Source organism: Anser cygnoides, chromosome 4 (assembly GCF_040182565.1).
Source record: "Anser cygnoides isolate HZ-2024a breed goose chromosome 4, Taihu_goose_T2T_genome, whole genome shotgun sequence".
NCBI classification, from domain to species: Eukaryota; Metazoa; Chordata; class Aves; order Anseriformes; family Anatidae; genus Anser; species Anser cygnoides.
The window spans coordinates 69,951,381-69,972,148 of record NC_089876.1 but is presented as its reverse complement, the minus strand read 5'-3'; the positions used below and the strand labels follow the sequence as shown (position 1 = coordinate 69,972,148).

Below are 20,768 nucleotides of genomic sequence, written 5' to 3'. Positions count from 1 at the left end.
TATCAGAGATTCAATTTCAGTACTCAAAATAGAGTTAGGTAAATAATGGACACTTCAGTTTGAACCCTGAATGAAAAAAACTAAGATCAATCAGAAATATTTTGTTGAGCCTAAAATGAAATATTACTTTAATTCAAGAATTATTTATCACATTAACCTTATTTTTAGGTTAAAATATGCATCAATCTTAAGAAAAGTCAATCTCTTTTGCAAAACTTGAAACCAATCTCTAACTTCTTAAAAAAACAAACAAACAAAAAAAGACAGTAGTGGCAAATGAAGTTTCTTCAGCAGAAGATTTACTGCACATGAATTTGCAAGCACAAATTAAACTCTAAAGAAAAATACAGTTTCAGAGGACTGAGATTTTCCCTTCTTTTGGTCCCCACCAGTACCCGCCCCCCCCCCCCCCCCCCCCCCCCCAATTACAGAATCAGAGCACCAGAAGCTCCAGAAGCTGGAAGGTTCCTCTAGAGGCCATCTTGATTTCATACAGAAATTATTTTAAAACACTTTGATAATAATAAATTATATTTTACAGATGTTTTGTAGAAACTTGACAGAATATCCAAAACTATACAATTACAGCTGTTTGAAGTAGTTCAAATTATTTGAGGTAGTTCAAGAAGCTCAGAGAAGCACACTTTCTTTTTAAAATTTTGCACTGCAAGTACAGCACAAGCAATTTCTTAGCTTATGGCTTCTGTACTCTACTTCCCTTGATCAAGTCCAAGAATGTAAAGCAGGAAAGGACAAACTGATTATACGTGAATTTGGTGAATCTCAACCTGATAAACTATTTATTTCACAGAATCACAGAATCATTTAGGTTGGAAGAGACCTCCAAGATCACCTAGTCCAACCTCTGACCTAACACTAACAAGTCCTCCACTAAACCATATCACTAAGGGCTACATCTAAACGTCTTTTAAAGACCTCCAGGGATGGTGACTGAACCACCTCCCTGGGCAGCCCATTCCAATGCCTAACAACCCTTTCAGTAAAGAAGTTCTTCCTAATATCCAACCTAAACCTGCCCTGGCGCAACTTTAGCCCATCCCCCACCCCCAGTACCCTTGGGTGGATCCAATCCGGCCCCATCGACTTGCGTACATCTAAGTGCTGTAGCAGGTTGCCAACCATTTCCTCATGGATTATGAGGGCCACATTCTGCTCCCTGTCCCCTTCCACCAGCTCAGGGGGCTGGGTACCCAGCTAGCCTTTCTGATAAAGACTGCAGCAAAGAAGGCATTAAGCTCCTCAGCTTTTTCCTCATCTCTTGTCACTAAGGTTCCCCCCACATTCAGTAAAGGATAGAGATTCTCCTTAGTCCCCCTTTTCATTTTTTGTTATCTTTAACAGCAAAAAAAAAACAACATTTTTTGTTATCTTTAACAGCAGTAGCCAGATTGAGCTCCAGATGAGTTTTGGCCTTTCTAATTTTGTCCCTGCACAGCCTCGCAACATCCTTACAGTCCTCCTGAGTGGCCTGCCCTCTTTTCCAAAGGTCATAAATGCTCTTTTTCTTCCTGACCTCTAGCCACAGCTCTCTGTTCAGCCAGGCCGGTCTTCTTCCATGCTGGCTCATCTTTGGGCACATGGGGATGGTCTGTTCCTGAGCCTTTAAGATTTCGTACTTGAAGAGTGCCCAGACTTCCTGGACTCCTCTGCCCTTCAGGACTGCCTCCCAAGGGACTCTGCCAACCAGTGTCCTGAATAGCTCAAAGTCTGCCCTCCGGAAGTCCAACATAGCAGTTTTACTGATCCCCCTCCCGACCTGGCCAAGAATAGAGAACTCCACCATTTTGTGGTCACTCTGCCCAAGACAGCTCCCAACCACCACATCCCCCACCAGTCCTTCTCTGTTTGTGAACAGCAGGTCTAGCGGGGCACCCCCACTGGTAGGCTCACTAACCAGCTGCATCAGGAAGCTATCTTCCACACAACCCAGGAACCTCCTAGACTGCTTCCTCTGAGACTTACTGTATTTCCAGCAGATATCTGGGAAGTTGAAGTCCCCCACGAGAACAAGTGCTGGCAATTGCGTGACTTCTGCCAGCTGCTTGTAGAATACCTCATCCGTCTCCTCATCCTGGTTTGGCGGTCTATAACAAACCCCCACCAGGATGCCTGCCTTGTTGGCCTTCCTGCTGATTCTAACCTGTAGGGACTCAAACTTATCACTCCCAGCCTTGAGTTCTACTACATCAAAACACTCTCTAATATAGAGAGCCACACCACCGCCCCTTCTGTGCTGCCTCTCCCTTCTGAAGAGCCTATAGCCTTTCATTGTAGCACTCCAGTCATGGGAGTGGTCCCAACACGTTTCAGTGATAGCAACCAATTCATATCTTGCCTGTCGCACAATGGCTTCCAGCTCCTCCTGTTTGTTGCCCATGCTGCATGCATTAGTGTAGATGCACTTCAGTTGGGCCATTGCCTTCTCCCCCAGCCCTGACATCGTTCCCCCCGGCTCATCTCTTATGAGCCTCATTTCATCCCTATCCCCCTTCTTACCTAGTTTAAAGCCCTCTCAATCAGCCCTGCCAGCTCCTGGGCTAGGATCCAGTTTCCCCTTAGAGATAGGTGGGACTCGTCTGCAGCTATCAGGCTAGGGGCCGAGTAAAGTGCCCTGTGGTCAAAAACAAAAACAAAACAAAAACAAAACAAAACAAAAACAAAACAAAACAAAAACACAGAATTTCTGTGTTGGCACCAGCCTCTGAGCCGTGTATTTATCAAGTGGGCTTTCTGGGTCTTCTCTGTACCCCTCCTTACCACTGAAGGGATAGAGGAAAACACCTGTACTTCAGCTCCATCTACTAACCAACCCAGTCCCCTGAAGTCCGTTCAGGCTTCTCTCAGCAATTTCATCGCTGCCAGCCTGGACTGTCAAAAGAGGATAGTAATCAGAGGGGCGAGCCAGGCTGGGAAGGTTTCAGGCAATGTCCCTGACCTGGGCCCCAGGGAGGCAGCAGACTTCCCTACAGGTAGGGGCAGGCTGACAAACAGGGCCCTCTGTTCCCCTAAGAAGGGAGTCGCCTACAATGATTACCCTTCTTTCTTTCTTGGTGGAGGTAGTCTTGAGGCGTGGAGTTGATTTCCTCACCCTAGGCAACCTCCTGGGGGGACTTTCGACATCATCCTCACCCACCAGTCTTTCAAGCTCCAAAGCCTCAAAACTATTGTGTAAGGGCACCTGGGAAGGTGAGGCTGGTAGGGAGGGGGGGTTCCTGTGATGCCAGCCAGGGACCTGTTTCCATTCCTCCTCATTTCCTAGGTCCCCTCCCTCCGTGTGACAGGGCAGGGGGTCCACCACTATTTGGGATGTCTCACCCTGGTGCCTTTCCTTCAGGCCTTGCAGAGAGTTGCTCCACCAGTCTATCTCCCGCTCGCACTCCCTGGTAGCCCTTAACCTCTCCACCTCCTCCTCGAGCTTTGCCACCAGGCTGACCTGCTCACACATCACACACACACTGTCTCTGCCACCCCCAGGTGTCAGCAACAGGCTAAGACACTCCCTGCATTCAGAGACCTGAACTGCCGTATTTTTGAGCAGGCAGTCAGTCTGGGTCGCCACAGACTTTCTGGAAAGAGCTTTCTGCCTAGTGCAGACCATGGCTGCTTTAGCTACAGGTAGTCAGCCGGTAGATGAGCTATTTCCCTGAGGGGGAAGGGACGCTCAGCCCTGCCCGGGCACACTGCCTCACCTTGCCCTGACTGAGGCACCGTGCTCCGTGTGACTCGCGCTCTTTAGGGGCTGCCTTTGTACTGGAGGCAGGGAACGGACATCGCTGCTGGCTCCGGCCGTGCCTCGCCAGCCCCTTTCGCGAGGGCTGCCGGGCCCTGGTGGCCCCCTCAGCTGCCTTGAGCGGCCTCGGTGCAGGAAAAACCCCTCACATGCTGAGATCCCCCTGCTCTGCTGCAGAACGCGTCTGCCCCAGAGCCGATCACTTCAGCGATTTCATATGTCCATGATGAAAGATTGTAAATCAGCAAGTTTGCAGATGATGCAAAATTGGGAGGAGTGGCTGACACCCAAAAGGGCTGTACTGCCATTCAGAGGGACCTCGACAGGCTGTAGCATTAGGTAGTGAGGAACCTCATGAAGTTCAGCAAAGGCAAATGCAGGGTCCTGCACCAAGGGTGGAATAACCCCATGCACCTATACAGGTTGTGGGCTGACCCGCTGGAAAGCAGCCCTGTGGAGAAGGACCTGGGGGTCATGGTGGACAGCAGGTTAGCCACGAGTCAGCAATGTGCCCTTGTGGTCAAGAAGGCCGATGGGATCCCGGGGTGCATTAGGAAGAGTGTTGCCAGCAGGTTGAGGGATCTGATCCTGCCCCTCTACTCAGCACTGGTGAGGCCTCACCTGAAGTACTGTGTCCAGTTCTGGCTCCCCAGTACAAGAGGGAAATGGAGCTCCTGGAGTGAGTCAGAGGAGGGCTATAAAGATGATTAGGGGACTAGAGCATCTCTCATATGAGAGGCTGAGAGAGCTGGGCCTGTTTAGCTTGGAAAAGAGAAGACTGAGAGGGGATCTGATCAGTGTGTACAAATATCTGAAGAGAGGGTGTCAAGAGGATGGGGCTGGACTCTTTTCAGTGGTGCCCAGCAAAAAGACAAGAGGCAATGGGCACAAACTGAAACACGGGAAGCTCCTTCTGAATATGAGGAAACATTTCTTTACTGTAAAGGTGAGAGAGCACTGGAACAGGTTGCTCAGAGAGGCTGTGGAGTCTCCTTCTCTGGAGATACTCTAAACCTGCCTAGATGTGATCCTATGCAACATGCTTTAGATGACCCTGCTTGGCAGGGGAGCTGGACTAGACGATCTACAGAGGTTCCTTCCAACCTCAGCCATTCTGTGATTTTTTTTTTTATTTTTTTTTTTTCTGTGCTCAGGGATAAGGTAGCTAAGATTGCAGCAGCATATTTATTTCTTTTTCCACATTCAGGTACAGTATGCAAACTAAACTTCTTCAAGATGTTAAATGCATCACTATAAATACCAGTCTAATTGAAAACTCAGTTTTTCTAAATTCCTCAGTTCTCCTAGGTACAAAAACACATGCCACTGTGTAATGCCCATCTTTGGGAGTTCTGCACTAGTACAATCTAAATGCAATAAAAATTATTTTTTTTTTTTTTAAGAGAAATCCTTCCTTCTTTTTAATCATGCAATTAAGAAACAAAGACAATTAAAAAACACATGCTGATCTATAATATAAAAACTTTTTATTTCCAAGCTCCATGTTCTTTTTTTTTTTTTTTTGAGTGGGTTCCAAATTTGCCTAAATGAATTCTCAAGTCCCTAATGTTTTAAAATAATCACTTTTTAAAAACTTGCACTGTGCTAATGTTTGTTTCCATGGAAACAGAACTGAAAGCAGAAGCTGCCATTAAAAGAACTAGAATTCTCTCCCACAAATGAAAGACTTAAAAATAATAATATATTAATAAAACTATTGTCAGAATATATATTTTCTCATTTTGAAAAATGGAGTGTGATCTTACATCCAGTAAAGTTAACAGGAGTATAACTTCTGATTACAATAGAATAGGCCTAAATACCTAAGAATGTATTACTGAGTTAAAAAATCTGATCAAAAGCCTATTCTGTTAAATGGATAACTTTCTAATGAATTTTTAAATTAAATTTACCAGGTGACTGCCAGGTGAAACCATTTTTAGAAATATTGCAATGATGAATTATGATCTAAAAATATAAAACAACAGATGCTAAGGAATATTCCTATTTACATAATTGATTTTTATTACTCTTGATTATTTTTAGAGAATGGGTTGAATGATTGAAAATCTTTTACAGTTATTCAGATAACTCCGGATATACAGTAAGTGAAACTGTGGACATCACCCTGGCATAAACCTAAACTTCTATAGGATTAAGAACCTACATATTTTATGGCAATTAAAGATTTTTGCATTTTTCCTAACAAAATTTGTTTTAAGTGCACGTTTCTGCATACCCTGTAAACATTTAGACATATCTTGTAATAAAACAAACATGTTAGAAAATCAGAAATTATCTCTTTTTTAGGCATTACTTTGACCTATTACTTACACCTCTCGAATCCACATACTTTGATGCACTGTACAAGAACTGACTGCCAGTACTTTTTCTAAGAGAATCTATTTTCACTAGTAGATTAACTTGCTCATTTCTAAGCTCAGTTAAGTTTCTGCAAGAAGATGTTTTAAATCTTTTAATCTGAAACTTCTACATTTATCATTACCAACTTAAGTTGTTCTCTGTATTAGAAAACCACTCCCACGAAAAAGGTTTCTTCCTCCACAATGCACTATGATACAAGAAAACAGTTAAGTTCTCAGCATCATATCTGTCTTCCTCATTTTCTCCATCTGGCTGACCAAAGAAATCATCAATGTCTTTGAAACATCTTGACAGTAGGCATGTATATCACTGAGATTGTTTTATAACTTGGACGATCTGTTCTAAGAATTTAACTCTTGTATTTTCTATTCTACATATTTTCTGCTGTAATTTATGCTTTAAAAATGCACCACGGGTGAATTTAAAACACTGAAGTATTTATGTTTGCTCCAAGTAACTCAACTTTAGTTGTGAGATTAGAACATTAAAATGCTATTTATAAAGTAGCAAAGTATTTTTCTTACTTTAGTTTTTATGTTAGTGCTTTCTAACAAGATACTCTGCTTTGTATGAAATCCCCTGCCTAAAGGTTAGTTTAACTGTGTTACGTTTTGGCACTTTTTTATCATTAGATGGTATGAAATTCTTCGGATGTAATATGGCTATTTCAAGTGTCTGATCCAATTTGTTCTGTCTGTAAAGTTGATTGCCAGGTACCACATAACAGTATTGATTTTTGTTGAGATTCTACTGTCTTTCAGCAACATCTATTACAGCAAGGCTGTCTCTATGACTGGATATTCCTTCTCACTGATTTCTTCTTCCAAGTAGTGCTAATGAAATGCTGGCAAACATTTGTCATTCCCCAAATTACATGTAAATTATAATACATTTTCTTAAAATGTGCTGCCATTGTTGCCTCTGTGACAGCACATTGAAGAAAGGAAAAAGCTTCTGTGCACTGGGAGAATGAAGTGAGGAACTGAGAGCGAAAGAGCCTATTAGACACCAAGGTCAGTGCAGAAGGAGGGCAGGAGGTGCTCCAGGTACTGGAGCAGAAGTTCGCCTGTGGCCTGTGGAGAGGCCCATGGTGGAGCAGGCTGTGCCCCTGCAGCCCATGGTGTACTACATCAGAGCAGATCTCTTTGCTGCAGCCTGTGGAAGACCCCATGGCGGAGCAGGTGGACGTGGCCTGGAGGAGGCCGCAGCCCATGTAAAGCCCTCATGGCAGCAGACTCCAGGCCAGAGCTGCATCTTGTGGAGAGGAACCCACTCAGGAGCAGTAGGCCTAATGGAGCTGCCACCCATGGAGGACCCATACCGGAGCAGTCCATTCCTGAGGGATGGATCCCATGGTATGGAACCATATTGGAACAATATGGAATGTGAAGATGAAGAAGCAGCAGATGATGAACGTTATGGACTGATCTCAACCCCCATTCCCCATTCCCTGTTCCAAACCGGGGAAGGAAGTGGATTTTTTTAGTTTTCTTTTAGTTTCTCTCAGCACTAGTCTGTTGTTTGTAATAGGCAATAAATTACATTAATCTCCCTACACTGAGTCTGTTTTGCCTGTGCATGATCTCCTGTCCTTATGCCAAACTTATCTAAACCTTTTGTCTCTTTATCTCAACCCTTGAACAATTTTCCTTTTTAATATATGTTCTCCCCCCTGTTCCTTTGAGGAGGGTGATTGAGAGAGCAGTGTGGTGGAGGTTAGTTAGCCATCAATTTCAAACCACCACAGCCATGTAGTGACAGGACACAATATGAAACCTTTTCTCTTGTAGAGCAATTATATCAGTCTTTTGCCCCAAAATATGGAACTTCATTTTGTTTTGATACAGCATTTTATTTAGTTGTAATTGTATTTTGTAAATCTGTATTTTGCTTTCATGTCAGTGGTTCTCAAATGAACAATACTGAGTCGTATAGTTATCACTAGGGTCTTCTGATGACATCTATATTCATTTTGGACTCCCCATACACTTTATCCTTTGTCTTTCCATCTTATTTTGTTACTACATACAGACCTTCTGAGACAGTTTAGATTGTATTTATTCCTTATTATTCCTTTATTCCCACTTATGTTGGTGTCTCACAATCCACAGTATTTGAAATGGCAAGGTTTTATCTTTTGTAAGGAGTCTTAACTCCCACATTGGATTTTTTTTAGTTATCTTTTTACTCTCTGAGTGCCAGAATGTTGAACTATCCCATCAGAAAAAGCATGTTTTTTGAAAATACTATTTAAACAGCATCTTATTTTCGACCACTCATTACTTTGCCACATTTCGCCAGCAGCTTCTCTGGATTGCAGGCTACAAGAGGAAATGTCATAACACAGCACTACTGCAAATGATACTTGATGTCTTTGACATCTTCTGATACCCAGAAGTGCATGACTTCCCACTGACTTGCAACATCACCACTGAGTGGTGTGTCATCTACATGAGAGATGATGCAGTTACAAGTCTCTGGCAGTCTAAAACATCTTGGATCATATTAATCTTGTCTATTCTATTGCAGAGGAATAATTAAAAGATCATACATAACATCAGTTGAAATAAACAAAACAACAACAACAACAAAACAAAACATAGCCTACTTTTAAATTTCTGCATGATAACACACTATTTTTTCGGTAGCATTTCTGCTCTGGATTCTCAGACATTCTCATTTCCCATTTTTCTAAGTAGAAAGGAGCAATGTTCAATGCTTTGCAAAGACCAGAAAAAATTGCCACCAATGGCTTGAAGATGAGTTTCGCCACAATATATTCAAAGTTCTGCATCATTATTGCCTTCTACTAAACATAAAAGCAAAAAATAGCTATCTGAAATAACATTTATTCTTCTCTGATGTTATGGATTCTCTCACTTATGTGCTTCTTTTGCTTCTAATTGCTTCCCAGTCAAGTTACTATCACATTCTATATAAGCAGTTCTAAATCTACATCTTTCATCTCACCATTTTGGCGATGTTAGTTTTACCCTTATTTCATATATTGATCTTATTTCATAAGACTTTAATCACTCTTTCTTACCTATCTAACCATATATTTAACCCAAAGATTATCTATTACTCTTCATTTACTTTGTAGTTCTACATCTTTATTCCTATGCAAACCTTACCCTGACTTTGCGAGATAAAATACTTTCTGCCCTTCCCACATCTTCCCTTATGCTCAAGTCTCAGATACTTCATTATGACATTCAAGCTCAAACAGGGATAACATGCAATGAAGTAAGCTGTCAACTGTGATACAACGCACACATTAGCGTTTATAGCTAAGCATGTTGAAGCATGTTACCATGTAGGTGTGTTTCCAAAGTCTTCACCAATTTTGTTAATCATGAAAAGCAATAGTGAATTAGCCTAAATGAAAGTAAGCCAGACAGCAGTTCAAATTTTCTTTTTGGCAGACACGTAAGTGTCATAAATGTTGGATACAAACAATAACTAGAGCATTGCTTTTCTGAAGGATAAAAATTTACATTCAATGACAATATTTATTTTTTCCACCATAAGTGGAAAGTAACCATAAGTAACCATAATAGGAGCACAATTATATTTAATGAACAGTATTTCAACTTGATATTTATTTTTTTTCTCCCCTTAGATACATCCTGTAGAATAGGAACATCTTAGATATTTGTACAAAAGAATGGACAGTGATACACAGATCATATTTTCCATTACCTTTGCAAGACCCACACTTATAGACAAATATTGTATGTTTTTCTATGAATACACAAGAGCAGCATTGGTGAATTTATGCAAGCAACACATTTCAAGACTGCCAACAATGAAGCATCATTCAAACTGCACTGTATTTTATGAATAAGCCTGTAATGTTATATTATGATAAATCTATTTGACATTCAGTGGTGTGATACAGTGCATAATAATTATAATAATGCAGTGCATGGCTGTAGCTTATTATATGCACATGGAAGACATCAATGTCTTTAGGATGGACATTTAACTCAAGCTAGGAGGAGAGAGACAGAAATAGACTCAAGGAATTCAAGGAAAGTCCTCATCTCAAAGTCTGATGGTATTGTGAGCATCTACATGTTCAACATACACAGACACTATCAAACCAGCAGAGAGATCATCTTAAGTTAGAATGTAAATTTTCCTTTTAAGAAAAATGATACAGACATTACATCTGTGATTTCTTGTGTTGCTTTTTTGGGGGGAACTAGGGGATTTTTTATTTTTATTTTTTTCAAAGAACTATTATCTATTGTCAATACTTTCAATGGATTTAAGGAAATATTGAAGGAAATCCCTCTAAAAAAGTCCCCAGCTTTGGGGACTGACTTGTTCTTCATATTAATTAGAAGAAAAGTCTTATAAGAAACAAAGTTGGTCTTACTAACACCTGACTTACACCATGTTGTTTGATTTTCCATTTCTTATTTTTTTGAGATCCAGATTTCTTTTGTATTTGTTTACACAGTTGAGAGATCAATTTGAAGAATGAAAAGAGATATCCTTTGGTTTTAACAATGCTACTCTACAAAGACATAATCTGGGGATATTATTTATATTCCCCTCCAGACTTTGAGCCATTATGTTATTTTCTTCCTTTCTTGCAACTCTATAGTGCACTTCACAGTCACAATTAATGACGTGTTGGACAAAACAAAGAGAAAAAAATTAAAAGGGGGTGGTCGGTATAAGCTGTTAGCTACAAACACATTACAGGCAATATACAACACCAATGGTTGAATATTGACCTTAGGGCATTAACTCTATATCAGCATGCCATGCTACAGCACATGAACACATAGTCATCTTTACAACACAGAGCAGAATTGCAGAATTTAAGAGACTCACATAATTGCCTGCGAGAAGGTACAGGAGCACTTCCAAATGCTGTGCCCTGTAAATAAAACACATTTTTTGGCTTTTTCTTTCTTTCCTTTTTTTTTTTTTTTTTTTCTCAGTCAGTTTAACAGCGAAAAATCATGACATACAAAGAAAATGAAGGCACCGAAACAAAATAGAGATTGTTTCGATAGAGGAGCTTGTTATTACTAAAGAACTGCAGTTCCTATTTTCAGATAAACATACATTATAGTGGAGAACGCTCTTTAGTAATCCACCCATCAGTGGACACAGTGTGCCAATATGAGAGAAAAAGAGAAAAAAGAGAGAGGGAGAAAGAGAGAGAAGATAAGAAAAAAGTATCAGCATAAGACAGGCATGCTCACACTTGTCAGTAATTAATTTTGATGGAGAGGAAAATATATGGAGTATATATTAAAATGGATTATTTTACAAAAATAAGAAGACTCTATTACACCAATGTCTTAGCTGATACTGTCACTGTTTGAATGTAAAATATGTTTCAAACAGGTAGGAGAGAGAGTGCAGTGCAGTTTGGTTCCTGTCACTTCCTCCTCATATTCTCTCCATAATTATGTAACAAGTACTCACTAGGCACATTTGATGACAGTTGATAGGAAGCAGGTTTATTAAATCCCTGATCAATATTTGCAATATGCTCTTTCAGTACAGAGATTTATCTTTTCTGTATCATGCCAGTAATTGCCACATAGCTCTGAAATACCAACTGTGCACATAAAGAAAATACAAATCGAAGGCCAAGCAAGTCATACTGGTTGAGATGTGTAGGTAAGCCTCTATCCCCTGTGATCCCCTACCCACCAAAACCCCATAAAAAAAGCCCAGAAAAAAAATGTAGAGAAAGAGACTGTAAAAAGGACTAGGGAAAAAGAAACTAGTGAATAACAACTGTAGAGCAGCATTAAGATAAACAATGTTGTCTCATTCTGAATCTAGATCATGAGTCAAGGCTTTGCTTTGAGTTTGTGTCCAAGGCTATGCTCATCTCCTAGTGTAAATGGACACTGATTCGGACTGAGTAGTTGAGGGTGAATAGTAACAGTAATATTTAGGTTGCACTTATTGCCTAAAAAATTAAAATCAAAATTAAAAATAAATCAAACGCATACACCTTATGAAACTGGAGTGGAGCGTGACTTCCTTTGAAATAATTTCACTTCCACCATCCTTCTGAATTCCAGGCTGAGAAGTGATTTACCAGGCATTTGGATAGTGCTAGGCATTTGTTTCTTAAGGTCACTTTATTTTTTAGGTCTTGTAAAATTGTGTTTTCCTTTACCTGAGTGAAGCATACATATGTGTATTTAGCAAGCCCCACAAAGAAACCATCTGTTTCTCTGTGTTCCTCATACCATGTTATTGAATGAAAACCAGAATCACAAGAATTATTCATTATTTAAGCTGCTGTGGCTGTGCTACTGAGACAACTGCTTGCAATGCATGGGCCATATGCAATGCTGTGTAGCTCTGCAGAAGCCATTTATCTCACTACAACCTGAATATGTCAGTCCGTGACTAAATCCTTCCTGCAACTTTAGGAAGAGGTAAGTCATCAAAACAAGTGGTGAAGGGGACAAGCTGGGGTCAACTCGTGATAGTGAGGCGAAAGCACTCTAGCTTCCTTGTTTTCAGTGCTCCCCATAGTCTTTATGAAACAAAATACATGCTAAGAAAACATAGATTCATCTAAGGCAAAGCAGAAGCTTTGAAGAATAGACAGTAATATATTTCTAATGACATAATACTCCTGAAAAGCAAAATGCCAATGATTTTGAGTGCATTACATTTGCATATTTCTGATTTCCAGAGTAAATGGCTCTCCAGGGGGAAAGACCAGGAGGAAAATGCCCAGACCAGAGCTTATCTTTTTCCCCATTTCCTCCTTCAGAAATAAATGTTGTCCTTCAGTACAATCCGGCACAATGAGGTGCATTTTTGAAACCAAGACAAGTCAAAGACATTCTGCATGGAAAATCCAAACTCTGCTGGCTCTCTTACTAGTTCAACAGTTTTAAACAGATATAGTTTCTTTTTCCATCCTCTCTGTGCATTAATGCTTTTTTTTTCAGTCCACAGGTGTCTAGGCTTCTATGATAACTTTAGGGGTAAATACCATATTAAGTTTTCCAAGTCCCCTGTGATTCCTAGAAATGCAGAACCTTAAGTAGTGACAAGATAAGGTTATTAATAGTGTAGAGGCACTGCAGATGAGTTACCTTGTTACTAATTTAATGATTGATAAAAATTGGTACACTCATTTAATGTTTCTAAGTAGCTGACCTTTCCCTACCTTTTTGCTGCCTAATTTTAATTAAGAGCTCACCTACAGAATAAACTTCTCAAAGTACAGTTCTTAGTTTACTGCAAAATTTGAATTTGGATTCTGGCTGGGATCATCTTTTAATACTGTTGCACAGTTGGAATAGGAGGACAGTGATGTGTGTTAAGCTTTTCCATACATTCTAAATATATATACCTCATTTACATTTAAAATCGTTTTAAGTCATTTTAAAGTGTACATGAAACATGAATGGCATTTTCTAATAATCTTTATTATGGAAATGCACAGAACAGAGGTGTAGGTTCAAAGACATGTAGTTTCACAGGATTTCTGTGCAAACATTTTATTTTATTTGTTTTGGTTGAAAACTGCCTATAACAGCTCAAGGTCATGTAATTTTTAAATGTTAAAACCCCAGCCATTCCATATTGTCACCAATGAGAAGAAGGGAAATAATTTTCACTGTATCATTTTTATTGTATTTTCTACTGTTTCTAACCAATTAGTTCTGAAGACCTTTTTCACTTAACAAATATAAAATAAATCTGTCTCTGCTGATTCACTTCACAGAATCACAGAATAACTGAGGTTGGAAGGGACCTCTGGAGGTCATCTGCCCCATCCAACCCCGCTACTCAAGCAGGTTGTCCAGGACCATGTCCAGGTGGCTTTTGAAGATCTCCAAGGAGGAAGACTCCACCACCCCTCTGGGCAACCTGTGCCAGTGCTTCACCACCCACACATATAATTTTTTCCTGATGTTCAGATGGAACCAACTGTGTTCCAGTTTGTGCCCATTGCCTCCTGTCCTGTTTTTTTTTTTTTTTTTTAAAACATGGAATTAGTTTTAAAAATGTGTTCTTGATATTGCCAAGTACATTGTGCTTTCAACAACACTGAAATAGTTTCATGAGTACAGTAAGCTACAGTTCCTCATCAGCCATTTAATGTGACAGTGTAGTGAAAGTGAAAATTAAGCTTGTGATCGAAGAGTTCCTGGAGAGAGGGTTTAAATATAAACAGCCTTTACATTTCACCTTTGAAAATGCAGGTGAGGAGAATACAGTCATCAATATCTGAAAAGTTAGAGCTCAGCAGCCAAGAAAGAATTAGTCAAGATCCAGAAGCCACTAAAAGTGAATCTCTCAGGGTGCCTCATTTACAACACCTGGTCTATTCAGTGGAGCAATGAGGGAAATACACTTCTAAGGACTGCTTTGCACGTCAACACAGAAGGATGAGAAAATACACTGCTCAGGACTTGGTTCCTGCCTACTTCTTACACCTTATGCCTTATGGCAAAAGAAAAGACAAGGAAAGGTGAGGAAAGGAAATTGTGAGGAAAGGAGATGTGAGAAAAGGTGAGGAAAAATAAAGGAGAGGAGGAGAGAGGAGGGGAGAGGGAAGGGAAGGGGGAAACAGAAAGGGAAACAAAAAGGGAAACGGAAAGAAAGGGAAGGGAAGGCAGTTTCTCACTGCTCTAGCCTGTTAGTAATAAATAATAAATTATATTAATCTCCCTATGCTGAATCTGTTTTGCTCGTGATTGTAATTGTTCAGTAATCCTCCTGTCCTTATCTCAACCCCTGAAGCTTTCCATCCTATTTTCTCCCCCTTTTCCTTTGAGGAGGGGAGCGAGTGAGCAGTTGTGGTGGAGTTCAGCTTCCCAGCTGTGTAAAACCAACACACAGTTCAAGGTAATTCAGCAATTTTGCCTTTCAGATTTTTACATTTTTGATGGAAAAACTTTCTCTTTGTCAGGTGTCCTATTTTTGTGTAAGCTGATTCAGTGCAACTACATTTGTTAGGATTGCTCTGCCCAGTTTTCTGATTTTCCATAATTAATATACTGCCTTTTAGCTTTCACTCTGTCTCTCATTTAAACAAATTCTAAGATAAATTTTTAAGTGCTGACACCACTTCTACTTAGAGCTCATCCCCACTGTATAGACAAAATAAGACTTCAGGCTCATTTTGACAAGTCAAAGAAATGAACAGTTGAATACACAGAGGTCTGGAGTCTGATACTTTTGGAAGAATAATCAACTGCATAAATGTACATGAAAAATGGTACTCAAAGTAGTCATATTAAAGAGGAAGGCTGAGGTGTTAAAGCAAAACACAAGAATTCTTATTCTTTTTAGAAAGAGATTAGAAAATGCTAAATAAATACTTTTCACATGCAATTGTTTACATCTTAATGTCTTTTATAGCATTATCCAACTTCAATAACAGCCAACATTCAGTCTTTACAATCCTTCTGATGAAAATCTGCTTATCATTTGTGTCTTTTCCATTTATTAGATTTCAGATTGTAACGCGTGTTGACTTAAACAAAGAAACTATAAAAATATTTTGGTTCTACAGTGGGCTGAAATACAACATGGCCTTCACACAACTCCAAAATATTTACAGCTACGTGTAATTAAAGGTGATAGCATATAATTTATTTTATTTTATTATTTTATTATTATTATTTCTTATTTTTTATTTTTTATTTAATGAAAGCTATGCCAGGCATGAACAAAATTACTAAAAGAAACAGCCTCAAGAGCAAATGCTGCTCCATAGTCTATAGATATAGTAATATAAATATGTTTCTCCTCCAAACATTTTTCAAACTTAAATTATAGCTCAATAAGGAAGACATATTTCCATCTTAAAGTTATCAGTAAATATTTTACTAGCAGTCTCTTGGCACATTTTCAACTCTGAATCAACATGTACATGCACTTGTCAGCAATCTGCTTCCACATGTAAGTGAAAGATCCTAAAATATACTTTAACACCACAATTTGGATTGCAATCTCATAAGGCCAAACTAATGCTACATTAGATCTAGGTACAATGCTCAGACTAGGTAGTAACAGTCTTTCTGTGTATCTAAGTCCCTTATGTGATAGCAATACATTAATTGTTTCAAATAAATAATTCAACTCATGCTACAGGACAGTTAGCTATATTTGGATGCTTTACTGCAACTACCTCACTAGCAACAACAACAATCTGCTCTAATTGCTTAGGTAGAAATTTCCTATGCATAATTTGTGAATTCCTGCATGCTTCAACATCTGCTGAAATACTGTTCTTCTGATTTAAAAAACACTTTTGTAAATGTAATAAAAAAAAGAAATTAAATAGAAAAATTGTAATTCATTTGCCGACATCTCATTCACACCAGTGATATTATGTTACATTATTATTTTTTTTATTCACAGCATGACCTGATGTGTCTGATTCTTTATCCTCTCAGACACTTAAGAAAACTTGAATTTAGCTATCCCTGCCTCCACACTTGCACAAGTTGTTTTAAAGCCTTCCTGCTTTGCACATTTAAGGCTTTCATGATCTTGATCTTAGAGGCCTCTTAGGCATTATTGCCTACAATATCTTTCACAGACAACTTTCACTACTTTTGTTCTCATCAACCTCCTGTTCTTGCCAAAAGTCACCCTTTGGCTGACAGTCTTATCTGAGCTGATACAAGGTATACAGGTTCTCTTACCTGCAGTGATTTTTCTATGAATGGTCACTCTTTGTCTACTTGTACGTGTTTTGTAAGTATGTTATCCAGTTCTGAATAGCAATGTTCAGCCGCTGTTTGCACAGGATAGATCCCATTAAAAAACAAAGAAAAGAATCCATTGCATTATATATCAAGTCAGTTTGGCATATATTTTAAGGACAGTTAGAAACCTACTATGTAGCAAATTGTCATGTACGTTAAAAAAAAAAAAAGTCACATAAACAAACAAAAAAGAACCATAGAAGTTTATTTAAGGTCTGAAAAATACTTTCTGCTATTACATTTAATTAAGTACTGAAGGTGGCTTAAAGAGTAATGGGTATCTCACCACCTCTCGGAGTGTGTTAACGTTGCAAGTTGGGTGGATATCATTTCTGATCAGAACCATTTGGCTCAACCCCTTTGTGTGAAGCCAATAATGTTCGGCCATACACATAATGATTCTGAGTTATGGCTACACAGTGTTTTTTACCCCTAAGTCTACTTCCTGCTTCAATGATAGGAAAACTTCTTCATTTGACTTCAGGGACACACAAAGGCAAATGATTCTGTTTGTATAGTTTTTTGCTTTCCATTTTTAGCTGCTGTTTTTTTCTGTCTACACAACTCTGTCTTCATATGTATGATATGCATGCATATGCTAATTGTGTTCAGAATATACACATAACACTTCAAAAGATGCATATGTAGTTGTACGCACATCCTATCAATTGAGTATCACAGAATCAGTATTCATTGTGTTTGAAAGAGACCTAAGCTGATCACCTAGTTCCCCCTCCTGCTCAAAGCCAGGTCAGCAACAAATTCTAACTTAATTATTCTAAAATTCTAACTTTCTAAATTCTTCATTATTCTAAAAAAATTCTAACACCCTTAAATTAAAAATTCAATATTGAGAAAGAGACCATTGGATGATTATATCTAGATCAGAATATAATGCTGCAGTAAATATTTGTAAAAAATGAAACTGAATCACCAGAGAATCACATTCCAATTTTAATTTAGAGTTGGAACGTAAAGCCAGAACATGCATTTATGGCCACCTTTCCACTAGAGCTCATTTATCTCAAAACAAAAACAAAAACAAACAAAAAAAACCCCACTCCAGTCCTTTCTTAAAAAATATTAATGTTAAGAAGAAATATATGTCAATGAACAATGAAAGTGTGAAAATCATACTTTTCTCCCTATTGCAAACTGCAAATTTATTCACATAGATAGAAAGTGCAGACCTGTAACATTTGCTTTGCCATATTAAATAAATACTTCTACAATTCTGTAAAGCATTTTCTGTAGTAGTGCCTGTCTGAAATATCCCAGCAAGACAAAGTCCTTTTCTTATTTTTAAGGGATGAATATGAAGTTTTAATATTTTTGTACAAATCACCATAAAGGTAATTACCACTGCATGTTTTGATGTGATTACATTATAGTTCTGACCAAAAGCCACTGGAAATCTTTCACATCCCAAAGTTCTTTCTCTTTGGGAAACTCAAATACATTATGGAGTCTCACCATACATATACATATATGGAGTCTCACACCCCCACGAAGTCAGCCACAAGGAAACTTGTTTGAGAAAGATTTCAGTGCTGAGGTCTGTTTTAATTTGTATCACTTTCAGACAGAAGACTTCTTTTCATCCTGTTGATTCAACTTTGCTTCAAAAACAAATTAAAATACACATAAAACACACACCACACAAGAAAACGACGTGATTCTGCATAAACCTTTTTTTTTTTATTTTTATTTTACAGTCAGTGTGACTAGCTCTCAGAATTTAACTTCAAATGATCTGCCTGTAAATCTCTTACTTTCTCTGCTCCTGAAGACAGCTATCTTTGCTGTCTATTCTTTTCCCTTCAAAAGAAAATATTTTTTATTTTTAGACTAGTTAGATAAGTGTCATGGCAGTTGAACCTTACAAATTGTAGAGAAAAGAAAACGAAACATATGTCACAAAATTTTCATTCTAGAGATTCCCATCTCTAAACCATTATCTGGTTGATGTGTTCGTGGTTTGATCCACTTCTTTCAGAATTTAAGTTTGGAATTATGCAATAAAATATGATACTTTGTTGAACAGATGGTTTATCATGGAAGCTTGTTATTAGATTTGCTGACTTTTTCTTATTGTTTGTATTAATTTGACTTATGCTCACCGGAGTGAAATAGCATTTGAGGTCTTTTGGCATGTAATACATCATCTTTTTACAGTAGCCCTTCAGCATAGTGTTTAAATAGCATCTTAACTGTTGAAGGAATTTACTGCAAGAACAACCTAACCTTATATATGGCTGTAGGGAATCACTCTGTTAGTAACCTGAATGGTGTTACTAACTGAGTATTTCTGTTTGTACTTGATTTTATATTTTCTTCAGTCATGAGTGCTGGCACACCTTCCAGAAATAGTTTCTCTATTCCATTTAGTTCTGTCCCTTCCTCAAAATTCACCTACAAATAATCTGTTGAACTGTAGTGGGTTTAAATGGCAAGGTTTTGGTAGCAGGGGGCCAAGGGGTGGCTTCTGCAAGAAGAATCCAGAAGCTGCCCCATGTTAGATAGCAGCCCCGCTGCTGGCTACGGCTGAGCCAATAAGCAATGTTGTTTGCACCTCTGTGAGAGCAGATTTTAAGAAGCGACAAACAAACAAACAACAAACAAACAAAAAAACACTGCTGTAGAACAGCAGCTGGGAGAGAGAGGAGTGAGAAACAGCCTTGCAGATACCAAGGTCAGTGAAGGGGGGAAGAGGTGCTCCAGGCACCAGAGCAGAAGTTCCCCTGCGGCCTGTGGTGAGGCCCATGGGGAGCAGGCTGTCCCCCTGCAGCCCATGGAGTACCATGGTGGAGCAGGGTTCCATGCTGCAGCCCGTGGAGAGGAGCCCACGCAGGAGCAGGTGACCTGGCAGGAGCTCCTGCTCGTGGGGGACCCATGTTGGAGCAGTTTGCTCCTGACGGATGGACACCGTGGTATGGACCCATATCTGGAGCAGTTCTTGAAGAGCTGCTGCCTGTGGGAAGCCCCCACAGGATCAGTTCAGGAAGGATGGCATCCCACGGGAGGGATCCTGTGTTGGAACAGGGGAAGAGAGTGACTGAGAAAGAGCAGTGAAGACGAAGTGCCATAGACTGACCGCAAACCCCATTTCCCCTGTTCCCCTGTGCCGCCTGGGGCAAGGGGGTGGAAGAGGGTGAATGGGGGAAGGTGTTTTTGGTTTCTTTCATTTGTTTCTCACTTCTCTAGCTTGTTAGTAATAGGCAATAAATCTATACAGTCTCCCTACTCTGAGTCTGTTTTGCCCATCATGATAACTCTTGAGTGATCTCCCCATCCGTATCTCAAACCTTGAGCCCTTTGCTTCGTATTTTCTCCCCCTCTCCCTTTGAGGAGGGGGAGTGAGAGAGAGGTTGTGGTGGAGCTCGGCTGCCCACCTGAGTAAAATCATCACATGAACAAAAGTAAATGCCTTGTAACTACATTAACATTCTGAATGCAGCTCAGTTCCTTACCTTTGTTCTTGGCAGATGCCATGACACCTTGTTAATGGATATTTCCCTAAGAACGCAATGTTGCATGCCTCACAGAAAGGGTGTGTGGCATAGCAAAACCTAAATTGTTTCCAAACACTTCTTTCTTCCCATACTCTGCAATAGAACTAATATTTTTATAAAGACCCAATATAAAGAAGAAGCCTTTTAACCAGTTGGTGCATTAAAATTTATTACTATAATTAGATTTGCCAGTAGTGTATATGCCATAATAAATTCCAAGTTTATACTGAGTGGCTATGAGAAAAAAAAAAAGAAGTGTTTTACTAAGTAGCTTCATCAATGAGGCATAAAACAAGAAAAAAATGGGGGCAAGGGAAACTAAAATGAAACAAATAAACAAACTTGGGTAAAAGTTCATGGGCTAAATGTCTGCCTCTCTTGTTATAATCA

At 39.3% G+C, this 20,768-nt stretch overlaps 1 protein-coding gene across 5 annotated transcripts in view; it reads right to left on the bottom strand.

The window, feature by feature from the left end:
* The window catches only part of CCSER1 (coiled-coil serine rich protein 1), a 685,984-nt gene that overhangs the window by 122,705 nt on the left and 542,511 nt on the right, over positions 1–20,768 (bottom strand). For 2 of the 5 annotated variants that reach the window (XM_066996362.1, XM_066996364.1), the window contains exon 10: positions 10,985–11,030. The exons of the other annotated variants lie outside the window; for them this stretch is intronic. In XM_066996362.1, coding sequence (XP_066852463.1) covers positions 10,985–11,030 — 46 coding nt within the window. The remainder of the gene's footprint in view (positions 1–10,984; positions 11,031–20,768) is intronic. 5 annotated transcript variants of the gene reach the window in all.